At 42.7% G+C, this 13,447-nt stretch overlaps 1 protein-coding gene across 2 annotated transcripts in view; it reads left to right on the forward strand.

Moving 5' to 3' along the window:
• Window positions 1-13,447, forward strand: part of SUCO (SUN domain containing ossification factor) — a 62,837-nt gene that overhangs the window by 26,510 nt on the left and 22,880 nt on the right. The window contains exons 8-14 of one of the 2 annotated variants that reach the window (XM_053245756.1): window positions 6,234-6,358; window positions 7,964-8,031; window positions 8,253-8,360; window positions 8,907-9,012; window positions 11,208-11,228; window positions 11,447-11,502; window positions 11,953-12,044. In XM_053245756.1, coding sequence (XP_053101731.1) covers window positions 6,234-6,358; window positions 7,964-8,031; window positions 8,253-8,360; window positions 8,907-9,012; window positions 11,208-11,228; window positions 11,447-11,502; window positions 11,953-12,044 — 576 coding nt within the window. The remainder of the gene's footprint in view (window positions 1-6,233; window positions 6,359-7,963; window positions 8,032-8,252; window positions 8,361-8,906; window positions 9,013-11,207; window positions 11,229-11,446; window positions 11,503-11,952; window positions 12,045-13,447) is intronic. The other variant, XM_053245757.1, reaches the window with a different exon arrangement.

Genomic DNA, 13,447 nt, shown 5'->3' on the forward strand with positions numbered 1-13,447 from the left:
CTCCCCTGGCTAATTATGCAACGAGGCACCTTTTAAAGTGGTAGTTCTCTTATTGGCAGCGGGGAGAGCAGCCAGTATGCCTTATTCAGCATAGCTTCACTCCATTTGCTGTTGCTAATGTCGTAGGATGTGTGTGTGAATGTAGGGGTGTGCATGGACCGCAGTTCAAGTATTGGTCTGAATTCAGACCAGCTCGCAGTTCAGAATTCAACCTGTTTGGCTGAACTGTGAACTGGTCTGAATTCGGGCCAGTACTTGAACTGCCGTCTGTGCATACCTGTGCGTGTGTGATGGGATTCACACAAACTTTTGTGTGATAAATATCTTCACTCACTGGTCTAACAGAACTACAAAATACTTAACTTTAGGTATTTTTTGAGAAAATGAAAAACAAGTGTTCCAAGTAACAAAAAGGTGGCATTAGAAACACTACATATGAATTTTAGTTGATATTGAATCATGCTGCTTTCACGTTATACAAACTGCTGTAGCATGAAGGATGGGAATATTTTCTTAGTGTGCTTCTAAATCCTTTTTTGATCTCTGTAGGGATCCATGGTCCCTCACAACTAGGGTCTTCAGTGCCTGCTCAGGAGGCCCTCGGAAGAATCTATAGGTCCATTTAGGTATTCACTGGCCCTTTAAGGCGTAGTGATATCGGAGCCTACCAAGCCGCTGTAGAGCACTTCCCTCTTCAGTTCCTTCTTGTCCGCTGCTCATGTTGCCTCGGGAAGGATCTACTCCTGTTTTCCCTCGTTCCTGTTAGAGATAGTGGCATTATTTTGATCTTTCAGGCTGACTGTTTCTTGACTGTTCTCTTTGTGTTTTGGACTGGTTTTGGCTTGGATTTCTGACCATGGACTGTTTCTGGACTTTGCTTAATTTTCTCCTTCAGCTTAGGCATTTTACTTCTGACTTGTTGACTGACTCTGGACTGTTTTGGGGATTTGGCTATGCCTACTCCTAAGAGTTTTAAACACTGCATTATTTGTAGGGGCACAATGCCACCCTCCTGATGGGCATTCCAATTGCTTCATCAGCTTGGGTGACTCACACAATACCAGTGCTTGTAAAGTGTGTCTATCTTTTAAAAAGAAAACCTGCCTAAGTCAGGAACTTCGCCTCAAGGCATCTTTGTATGAGAATGTTTTCTGCCCAGGGGCGCCAAGACAGAGTCTCCCGTCCCTGCCAAAAACTGCGGCATCTGGCCTGTTGGCTTTGGCACCATAGACTTTGGACTCGACTGCCTTTAAGAAACCTCAGGAAAGAGGGCAGGAGCGATCACATAAACATAAACATGATCGCCATCGCTCTGTGTCGGGGGAGCTGCACAAGAAAAAGGAGAGATATCCACAAACCATCAAACTCCTTTTCTGAGGAAACTAAATCTTATTGCATGCAAACCCAAGAGATGGCGAGGGCTTTGGGCCTTGCAAAAAGCTGGAGAACCTATACTGGGTCCAGGAATCTTCCTGCCCTTTTCTCTTCAAACCTCGGGCACTGAATTCTCTAGTAGTGGACTGCACACTGCAAACCAAGTCTGGTCGGAAACATTCGGCCCCTATAGATAAGGAAGGTTGTAAACTGGACTCCATGGCTTAGAGATTTCACTCTTCCGGATGTCTGTCTCTCGCAAGGTGGCTAACTACTTGGCCTGCTTGGCCAAATATCAACAAACATCATCGTTGTTGTTGTTTACACAGTCAGACAAGTGTTACTGACTGGTTTGTTTTATCCAGACATCGAGTCCTTCCCAAGGACCTGGGATGGCTGAATTTTATCATCAATACTGTTGGTTATAGATATCGTCTCAGAATATAGGCTGTTCCCAGTAATGTTGCTTTTTGTAATTTGCTGACGGTGACTTCTGTGTCCCCTATGGTGTTGAGGTGCTCTTCAAGTTGTTTGGAATTGCACCTAGAGCGCTAATTACCATTGGGATTATTTTGGTCGTCTTCTGCCACAGCCTTTCAGTTTCAATTTGTAGATCTTTGTAATCATCATATCATCATCATCATCATTAATTCGATTTCTATACCACCCTTAAAAATGGCTCAGGGCAGTTTACACAGGGCAGTTTATACATTATGGGATGGCTTGAAAGATGAGGCTACTGCCCTGCCTGAGCCTTTTAAGAGCAAGTTCCTATCTACCCTGTCCTAAGTCGGCAGGCCTTACTCGACAGCAGTTAAGCACAGCTAAACAGCGGACCAAGACAGAATCAAAGGTGTTAGCTGAATCCATCGTGCTTCGTTGCCATGCCTGGCTCCGTTCTACACCACTGGAGCCAGTATGAAAGAAAAGATTGAGAATCTCCTGTAAGACAGTGAGGGGTTGTTCTTAAAGGACACCGTCAAAACGATGGAAAAACTTAAGTCACACTATGCTGCTAAGATCTTCATGCAGTCCCAGCCATCTCCTTATCAGAGATATCGTCCTTCTTTCAAAGATAGGTACCAGCACCGGCTTACTCAAGATCGAGGAGGTTATCATTGAGGAACCAGGCCGTATAACAGACGCCCCTTCCATCAACAACAAAAGGGCCAACTAACAAAGCCCAAGTCTCAGGAACAATCTAAACAGTTGTTCTAGTATTTTGGACCTGGAAGTATCTCTCCCTGTTCCTTCAACTGGCACCCGCCCCACCCCCTTCCTGGCATCAAGTGACATCAGATGTCTGGGTGTTGTGCATAGTGGCCAGAGGCTGTGCTATCAAATTTGACTCTCTAGCCACCTATAAGAGCCTCCCCATCTCTTACAACTTCCAAAAGGGCAGTCAAGATGCATTTGTTCACCAAGGCTTTTAATTAGATATGTTTTAACTGTGTTTTAATTGTGCTTTAATAGTTTTAACTTTTTAAATTTTAATTGTTGAAATATGTTAATCTTTTTTATTGGTTGGTTTTATTGTTTTGTAAACCGCCCAGAGAACTTGCGTTTGAGGTGGTATAAAAATATGCTTAATAATAAATAAATAAATAAAATACACCCATGTATCTCCTATCCTTGAAGAAGTTTCTTCACTGCTCCAAAAGGATGCCATACAGTGTTCCCTCTAACAGGGATTCCCAGATGTTGTTGACTACAACTCCCAGAATCCCTAAGCAAAAGCCATTGCGGCTGGGGATTCTGGGAGTTGTAGCCAACAACATCTGGGAATCCCTGTTAGAGGGAACACTGATGCTGTAGGACCAGTTCCTCCTTCCTTGATGCACACTGGCTTCTACTCCAGATACTTCCAGGTACCCAAGCATGATGGTGGGCTCTGCCCCATCTTGGACTTGCAAGAACTGAACAAGTTTGTCCGAATGTCCAATTTTCGCATGATTTCTCTGCAGTCTATTTTACCGCTGTTGGGGGAGGAGGAGTGGTTTGTGCCCTTAGACCTGAAGGATGCTTATTTCCACACCTCCATAAGGCCTCAGTATTGCCAATTCTTGTGTTTCTGCCTGGGCACAGAGGCCTACCAGTACAAAGTGCTCCTTTCCGGTCTCTGTACTGCTGCTAGAGTCTTCATTAAGTGAATGACGGCTGTAATTGCCTACCTTCACATTCCAGGCATCTCAGTTTTCCTATTCCTAGATGACTGACTTTTTACAGCAAAGAAAGGTCTGTGCTACTGTTCAACCTAAAGCTTACTCTCTCCTGGCAGATCTGGGGCTCAGTGTCAATTGGAAGAAATCCATTTTAATCCCTCAGCATGCCATACAGTACATCGGGGCAGCTTTGGATGCCAAGGAGAGACATGCATACCTACCTGTAGAGCGTATCCAGGTCAGCTCTTCCATGGTGATCACTTTCCAGGCAGCTCCCTGACAGCAGGCTTGATCCATCCAGCGCCTGCTGGGCTTATGGCCTTGTGCACCATGACTGGCGAACACATGCTTATGGATGCAGAGACTGCAGCTCTGGCTTCTTTCTTTCAACCAAACCTAGACAATCAGAACAAATGGTTAGTCATTCCAGAGAATGTTTTGCAAGATCTACTCTGGTGGTCCCTGCCTGATCCCCTTTTGCAAGGGATCTCTTTTCAAGAACTGAACCCTACAATATCAGTAACTACTGATGCTTCAGTGCAGGGTTGGGGTGCTCACTGTGGTTCCCTCCAGGCAATGGGCCTTTGGAACTCCCAGCAACAGGAGCTCCATATCAACCTTTTAGAGCTCCCGGCAGTTTTTCTTGCTTTCAAGGCATTCCTACCTGTCCTCCAGGGTCAGGTGCTTCAGGTTCATATCGACAGTACTACAGTTCTTGCCTACTCGAATCATCGGGGAGGCACTTTATTGAAGTCCCTGAATAATCTTGCCTTGCAGTTGTGAGAATGGTGCCTGAGATTTGACATCCTTTCCATGGCTATACATATTAGGGGGGAAGCTAACATCTTGGCTGACTTGCTTAGATGGGACCTCTTCTTTTCTATCCTCCATGAATGGGAGTTAAATGACTCTGTTCTGTCAGACGTGTTTGACTCTTGGGGTGTCGCTGCGATTCACTTCTTTGCCACTGCTCAAAATGCAAAGTGTTCTCTGTTCTGTTCTGGGGCAGGCATCGGCCCTAACTCCCTAGAGGATGCCTTCCAGCTGCAATGGAAGGCCATACTGTTTTACCTCCCCACCCCCCTTTCCACTAAAGTCCAGAGTGGTGGGGAAGATATTGTAAGAATGCACACATTGCTTCCTTGTCTGCACCTGGTGGGCCAGGCAACCCTGGTTCCCAGCTTTCCTTCAGCTATGCAAGGGCGCTTACCTTCGACTTCCACCTCAATTGGACCTTCTCACAAGGGATGGGGGTCTAATCCTACATCATGCCCTTCGGACCCTCTCACTTGCAGTGTGGAGGCTGAACTTTTAGAGGAGATCCTAATAAATGAAAGAAAGGCCTCTGCTAGATGGGTTCAAATGGAAGCATTTCACACCCTATGATTCTGACCTGCTCCAAGCTTCGATCCGCCAAATACTCCTCTACCTCACCTCTCAAGGGTTTGGGTTTCTCAAACTCCTCCCTTAAGGTTCACCTTGCTGCTATCTCGGCTCGCCACCCATGCTGGGATGGCAGGTCTGTTTTTGTTCACTTTGACTTCAAACGTTTTTTGAAAGCCACATTTTTTTGTGGGCACTGGTTGGGCCTTGGAGCCTCTCCTTTATGCTGTCCACACTCATGGAAGCCCCCTTGGAACTGCTGTTGTCCTCGATGAAGCAGCTATGTCTAAAGATTGCCTTCCTGGTGGCCATCATATCTGCGAGATCTGTAAGTGAACTCACTGCTCTAAGGGCTGACTCACCATATGCTAAATTTTACCCGGTCAGGGTGGTCCTGCATCCAGATCCTGCCTTTCACCCAGACCAGGACATAATACTAGCTAAGTTCTTCTGTTATTCATCTTCACCTCTTGAGCATTTTATGCACACCCTAGATGTCCACAGGTGTCTCCTTTATTTCCTAGATCGGACAAAGGTGTTCTAACAAACTGTTCATCTCCTATGCAGGAGTTAGTAAAGGTTTCACCATTTCTACACAAAGATTGTCCAGTTGGCTGGTAGAACTGATTTTCTTTGGTTGTAAGAAGCAAGGTGCTCAGACGCCCTCTAAAATTTGGGCACATTCCACTAGGTCCATGGCTGCCTCAGCTGCCCACATGTTGGGCATCAGTACAAAGGACATTTTCAGGGCTGCCACCTGGTTCTCGGACCTGCCCTTTGTCTGTCACTATGCTGTGGACTTGTGTTTTGCTTTAGAGGCCATCTGGTCTGACGGTCTTGAAGAAAGTACTGTAACCGGTAGCACTCACCTCCTTTTTATGGGAGCTAGTCACTCACCCAGTTGTGAGGGACCATGGATCCCTACAGAGATAAGCAGGTTGCTTACCTGTAACATATGATCTCTGTGGGGATCCGTAGTCACTCATAACATCCGCCCGGACATCCCCTTTGCTAGCTTAATATACGATGTTTGGATTGCATCTGTGGATTGTCTGCTGTCTTCAGTATCTCTTAATGTCGTCAGTCACTTGGCAGCAGCCAATTCAGGAACCGAAGAGGGCGATGCTCTACAGCCGGCTTTATAGGCTCAGATATCACTACGCCTTAAAGGGCCAGTGAGCGGCTAAACGGAGCTATAGATTCTTCCAAGGGCCTCCCGTGCAAGGGCAGAAGACCCCAGTTGTGAGTGACCATAGATCCCCACAGAAATAAGAAGTTACAGGTAAGCAACCTGTTTCTTTTTCTTGTATTCAGGTCAGTCAATGCATCCATCTTCCAATGGAGGTCAGCATCCCACAAAAAAGGTCCAAAAAAATCGGAATAATTATGCTTCAGTAGAGTGTGGTGCTAAAATATTGGCAGCTAACCCAGAAGCAAAGGTAACTTGTGCCACTTCAAAGACAATATGGTATATATTTTTGAACAAGGCTCTCAATCATATATTTTTCTAATTGAGCATCTGGATTGTAATGATGCATTGATTACTTGTGTAAGTAAACCAATCAAAGTTGAAATACGTATTGGTTGGAGCAAATGTGGCTGTGAGAACAGGTTTTGTTCTCCCTAGAGAACCTTCCCATTACTGTTGACTTGGGTAGAGTGTCTCTGGCACTCAACAACTTGATGCAGAGGTTTGAAAGGCAATTAAAGGGCAGCATCTGGATCAGTGTGGCAAAGAGAGCCTGCAAGAGCTATTGAACAGCAGCTCTATCCCACAAAAATGTAGACCAGAATAAATGTGCTTATCTTTAAGGTGCCACACAATTCTTTGTTTTCACCACAAAGGGATGTGAAAAGCTGGGTGCTGGAACTTCTCTGTAGGCTATGTAGGGAAGTCCCATCCTCAGCAGTCCTACTAATTCATTGAAGCATGGGGCTGTGCGCAGAGTGAAGTAAAGTTCATTCTGAGACAAAGGCTCTTACAGCACTGATAAACTAAATTCGCATCCCGGGGGTGGGCATGGGGGAGGGTGTTTTTTAAATTAAACAGCACTGGTCAAATGGAAAATACTTGCAAATCTGATCCACTTGTACAAATGTTTACTTCTGGGCAGCTGGGCTCCTTGGAAAACAACTTATCCAAGGCTCTTCAGCTAATCAACAGCAGAGATGGATTGAATTCTGATCTCTAAGGCCAGCAAAATATATTGGTCATTGGCAGGGCTCAGGAAATCCACTAGCCTCCTTTTCTGTGACAAGTGAAAAATGACGCTGATGGGTGGGGCGGGGGGTGGGGGGAGGAATCCTGACTAGTAATGTACCAACATAGACAAAAATTTTACTCAAACTGGCTGGTGAATAGAGACATTTCTTGAGCCCTGCATAATGGTCTTTCCCCTGGGACACAAATTTATTTCTTGATTAAAATGTGTCCACCTGAACACTTCCATTAAGCAAGAAGGTGCTGAATCTAAGTAGGTGTATGTTACCAGAAACTCCAATAAGGTGAACATGTACTGAATCAAACAGTTGATCCATCTAGGTCAGTATTGCCTATGCTGACTGGCAGCAGGTCTCCAGGGTTTCAGGCAGTTGTCTTTCCCAGTTCTCTCTGGAGATTCCAGGGGTTGGACCCAAAACCTTTCTGCATGGAAAAGAGATGCTGTGTCAATGAGCTACGGTCCTTCTCTGTACAAGCTAGGTTCTGTTGCAGTTAGATTTTTCATGTTTTTCAAACCATCTTCAGGGTATATTTTTACTAAAAAGGTGGCATACAAATATTATAAACAAAATAAATGTACCCTGGACTCTATCTTGTGCATTCTGAGACTTCTGAAAACAATAGAAATACAAGTGAGTCAGAAAAGGAAAATATTCACTCTAACTCAGGGTGGGCAAACTTGGCTCTCCAGCTGGTGTTGAACTGCAGTTCCATCACCCCCAACCACAACAGCTGGCGTGCCGAGTTTGCCCACCCTTGCTCAAACTGCTTTTTAATGTTTCTGATTAACGGTCTTCTCACTCTCTCTTCTCATTCTACGAAGAGTACATCAGCTATACTAATGGAGAACATGGACCTTTACATGCTGAATCCATGCAGTACTAAAATCTGGTAAGCTTGCTAACTCCTGTACTCTAGGGATGTGAAATCTGTTACAAATAAAAATGTATTGGTAATCTGTATATGAAAAAATCAACTGGAGACACTTTTTATAGGGGCAGTTTGAAGTTCATTTCTATGGCCGAATTCTACTGTTCCAAGGATGCTTTTTCTGTTTGTTAGAAATTGCCCTTTGCCTTCACTCCATATTGTGTGTTCTACTTGTCTTGAAGGTTTGTCGTTGAACTGTGTGAACCAATTCAAGTAAAACAGCTGGACATTGCCAATCATGAATTATTTTCATCTACTCCCAAGGACTTTCTGGTTTCTATCAGTGACAGGTTTGTCTCATAGTACTAATTATGAATGTAATATCTGCCTCCACAAAGTCCAGCAAAGCAAAAAATCTCCATTGTAGTGACTTCATGATGTCCATACTGTAGATGGGTACATCTAGTACCCCGTGTTAGAGGTTTACAATACATTGCAAATTGTTAGATTAAACAAAACGTTTCTTATCAGTCTTCCTTGCCTCCCATTTCACACACACACACACACACACACACACACACACACACACGGCAAGTGAATGAGTATGTAGTGCTTGACCTGAGAAATATATAGCTGTAAAATAGCTGGCTTTAGAGCCAGGCTATACTGCAGCAATCACTGAATCACTCTTATTAATCAATTCAGGCTAGGGGGCTTTAGCTGGCTTAAGCACTGTCTGTTTTAATTGTGTGCGTGAAGTTGAATGCACGGTACAGCTACTTCAGTAACAATGCTTTTTTGGTTACACTTTCAAGGAGGATTATGAACTGGCTGAGCTATGAGAATCACTGTGCATACTTATTAATTCTTTTATATGTGTGATTTTTATATTCTAGGTACCCAACAAATAAATGGGTCAAGCTAGGCACTTTTCATGCTAGAGATGAAAGAAATGTCCAGAGTTTTCCTCTGGATGAACAGATGTACGCCAAATATGTAAAGGTAACTTGCTTGCGATGTCTGCAAGTTTCTCACATGGATAGACACAGGATTCATGTTCAGTATGGCAGGGACAGTTGACACATCTACCAAACTGGACCCATTGTATTTGCAGCAAGAGAGCACGCCGTAATATGATATAGTATACTCATAGACACAGTTCAAGCAATACTCCCCTTACAAAGACCGCTCCAAAAATGAGCAATACATGCCTGTAATTCATATTGTCTGAGCAATGAGAAAATTTATGCCTCAGACTCAATACAGGCTATTTTGAGTATTCTTGAACCAATATTGGTGTGAATATTATTTGTCATTGCCTAATGACAATTTAAAATTCTGGGGCAGTATATTGGCTGTTTAATGAGGCAGCTCTAAAGCACTTATGCTAGGCACTAGTTCTGACAGCTGTTGCCTGTGACTTGGAGTAGCTTCTTTCAGTACTTCCTTGCTCTGTTCCTTCAAAGGAGAGAACCATTTGTGCTGCTTTCTATCTGCTGTCACAGGAGCTTTGCTTTTTCTGGCTACAAATAACAACAAAGTCACTGCCTGGGCTGTCTTTCCTGGCACTGGCTGGCTGTTTTTCCCAAAGTAGTTGCTGTTGAGACTGCTGATCACATATGTGATATCAATATATCACATATTGATATCCTGGCTTGTTCACTAACTCTAGTTAGAACAAACCATGCTTTGCCCTATCCAGATGCAGTGACAAATCATAGTTGGTTTTTAAGCAAGAACAAAAGCAGCAAATATTTTTCCCTCATGCAGAAAGGGGAGTGTTGTTTGTTCTAGGACCGTAAATAAAACTTGACTTGACTTTACAGAAAGGGGAGTGGAGAGTGAACAAGTCAGAGGCTTCAAAAAGTAACATTAAATCAGGCCTGCTCAATTTAGGACTCCCAGCTGTCTTGGGACTACAACTACCATAATCCCCAGCCACAGTGGCCAATAGCCAGGGGTTATGGGTGTTGTAGGCCAACATCTGCAGGAGGGCTGAAGCAGAGCAGCCCTGCACTAAATGGTGGTTTAATCCCCTTCTAACTGAGCAAAAAGACACCTTTTAAAGTGGTGATTCTCTTATATTTAGTAGAGGGAGAGCAATCGGTCCTTTCCAACCTCAGCACAGCATCACTCCAGTGGCCGTTGCTGGTCTCTTATGTTTCTTTTTTAGATTGTGAGCTCCTTGGGGACAGGCCAACATATTATTTATGAATTTTCCTATGTAAGCTGCTTTGAGAACTTTAGTTGAAGAGCGGTATATAAATATTCATAGTAGTAGTAGTTTAGTGTTCCTTCTGAACTTGGCCATAAGGAGAATAATCATGTCAAAACATAAATTGTAAGAAATAAGAAGAAATCTGAATGTGAGTGCAAACATAAAAATCCTTCAAGGTAAAGAACTATTGACTGCAGTACAAATCTTCCAGAAAAGACACAGCAATCTAGAAAATAAAAAATAAATGCAATATATTTGGTGAAAGAGAATTATTTATTTTAATTTAGCAAAGCTAGCAATTTTCCCCCACAAGTTTCATCCTCTTGAAGATGACCATAGATTTATTTACCATTTATTTTGTATGGTCTACAGTGACTGGCATTGGCTCTCCTAGGTTTCAGACAGGGGATTTCCCCCAGCACTACCAGGAGATGCTGGGAACCTTCTGCATGCAAAGCATGTGTTCTGCTATGAGCTCCAGTCTTGTAGTTTTAACATGACCTCTTAAACGGAATATATTCATGCACAAATTGAAGTTGCTTTTTAAAAATATAGAACCCATTTTAATTGGGTAGAAATCAGTAGCTTATACTAGCAAGCGGCATTATGGTTTTCCTTAGATTTCATCCAAATGTCTTCCCAAACAATTATTTTTTGTCCAATGGAATGTATTTAGATTGCATCCCAAAGATGATAGAGGCTTGGGGAATAGCAAATTGGCACTTTTTTCTTGTTCACTATAAAGTATGACGTATGTCAGTGTGTGGTCCTATAACAAGAAACTGAAATTTGTTGACTCTGCATGTAGTAGGCCTAGTATGTATCTTTTTTTCTTCCCTGAAACTTTATCTTTTTTAGGTGTGATTTTTTGGGGGGTGGGGGGAGACAGTTGTATAGTTCTTGGTTGCATAAGTAGCCAATATTGCCTGTGGCATGCATACAGTCTACTGACACTTTTTTCCCCTTTCTCTTGCTTCAGATGTTCATCAAGTACTTAAAGGTTAGCAACATCTTCATAAACGTGGAATGCCTAGGGCTTGGGTATATTCTGTGGCTCAGCACACTAATGCATGGCAAGACTAAAGCTTCTTACAGTTCTTTCTGTTATAATCACACGGCTAATATAAACATCAACTGCAGACTTGAGTTTGATTTTTGAACAAGAACTGTTAATTCACCCTTTCTAAGGCCTGTCATTAAATCCTTTTTGTTCTTTAGGTGGAGTTGGTGTCTCACTTTGGATCAGAACATTTTTGTCCTTTAAGCCTTATAAGGTAACTTACCATGAAATGTTCAAGCAGATGTTAATTATTCACAAGAGCCCCTGAAACATGGTATTCTGTTGCTAATGCAAAAAAAAAAAAAAAAAACAAAACACCACCATTGGGCTTTATCCTTGACATTATTTGCAGAAGCCATGTACATGGATTGAATTTTTCAAGTTTTTCTAACAGATATCTTAGGAACTTACTGAATTTGTAGAGAAAACTCATATTAAAAAATAGTAGTATGGAAGCTTGTAAACAAGTTATGTATAAGCATACCTACAGATAAAGTGGTTTATGACTAGATGAAGAAATAAATGGGAGTAGCTAAGGCTTGAAATATGAAAATTGAGGTAGATGCAATGTACCTGTTTGACATAAGATGTCAGTTAGCTTTTACCAACTTTCTCTGGCCACATTTGCCACATTTTTGCTCAGTAATTAAAATGTGGTTTACAGGGTATTTGGAACTAGTATGGTTGAAGAATATGAAGAAATAGCCGATTCACAGTACCAGTCTGAAAGACAAGAGCTCTTTGATGAAGACTATGGTAAGAAACCAATAGGTCATTTCTTAAGACTAAACTTAGTTGCATTTGCTTTCTTGTCTTCTGGAAGGAAGGCTGCAGATTCCTTGATGGGCTCATTGTTTTGAATTAGAGAGGCAGGAGTGCTGGGCAGGCAGGGTATCTAAACGAGAGTGGGAACTTGGGAGGAAAAGGCTGGTGAAGAGTTGGAAATTGGAGGATGCTGAAATTCTGCACAACAGCAATGGTACTGGGTGCTGAATTCAGCTTCCACAGAGGTAGAGGGTGGGGTGGTCAATACACCAAAGCAAGTTCCCAGCCTTTACAGCTCTGAAAGTATGCTTTAAGGCATATGTAGCAAATTATTATAGGCTAGAAGGAATTTTCCTCTCCTACCTGCCTCAGCAAGTTAATGCTTAACTCACTGACCAGTCTGAGTCAGCTCTGCAGCACGAGGAAAGACTCTAGCACTGAGGAGGAGGAGTAATATGTTTATTGCGGTCACAGACCAGATTAACAAATAATAATTAAGAAAATTCAAAAATTTCAAAAGTTTACAAAATCACAAACTATTCAAATTACTAATACAGTCTTTACGGAGCTTCGACGCCACAAAACAGAACTTCGCCACATTATCTGAAATTTACAGGTTTAAAATTGACCAGCATAATTTCCAAATAAAATTGGTCTGTGTCTAGCACTGAGTCATCCCTTGAGATGCAGACTGGCTGGCTTAAAAAATCTTTAATTTTCCAAGTCTAGAAAGCTAAGAAAAAGACTGGTAGGGTAAATCTCACTGCCACCACGTCACTGCTTTAGAAAGTCTTTTCCAATGGCGTTTGTGGTGACTAGCAATCCCCATGACCTTTTTTCCTCCCCCTTGCCAGCAGGCAAGAGTAAATCTTCCCTGCGTGCGTCTGCCTGTGCCTGGAATTAATTGTTAATTTGGCCAAGCTGTTTGAGATGTGTTTCTGCATCAGAGGGACATCTCTCCCCACCCACCCCCCGACCACCCATGGAGGCTTGTAAAAGGTAAAAAGAACAAAGAAAAACATTTATTCAATTACTACAGACTGGTTCTGTCTGAGGATTTTAGATTCTTAGAAACACTATAAAATACTTAATTAGTTACAAAATACTTCAAGAGCCCCTCCAGTGATGCTGGGGTGGCACACTTCAAAATTTAATTACTTAGTTGCAAATAACTGTTTGTTTGCTTGTTTGTTTGACACACCTCTATACCACCCGAAACTCATGTCTCTGGGCAGTTTACAACAAACAAACAAAAAGCTAAAACTGCAGACGGACCTCTCCTGATTATCTCAAAGGGTGTTGGGGTTCATAACGAAGAAGACGTTCTTTTAAATACCCAGGGCCCAAGCTGTTTAGGGCTGTATAAATTATATTTAGGGAAATGCAAAGTGCAC

The sequence above is a fragment of the Hemicordylus capensis genome, chromosome 4 (assembly GCF_027244095.1).
Source record: "Hemicordylus capensis ecotype Gifberg chromosome 4, rHemCap1.1.pri, whole genome shotgun sequence".
In the NCBI taxonomy this organism is placed as follows: Eukaryota; Metazoa; Chordata; class Lepidosauria; order Squamata; family Cordylidae; genus Hemicordylus; species Hemicordylus capensis.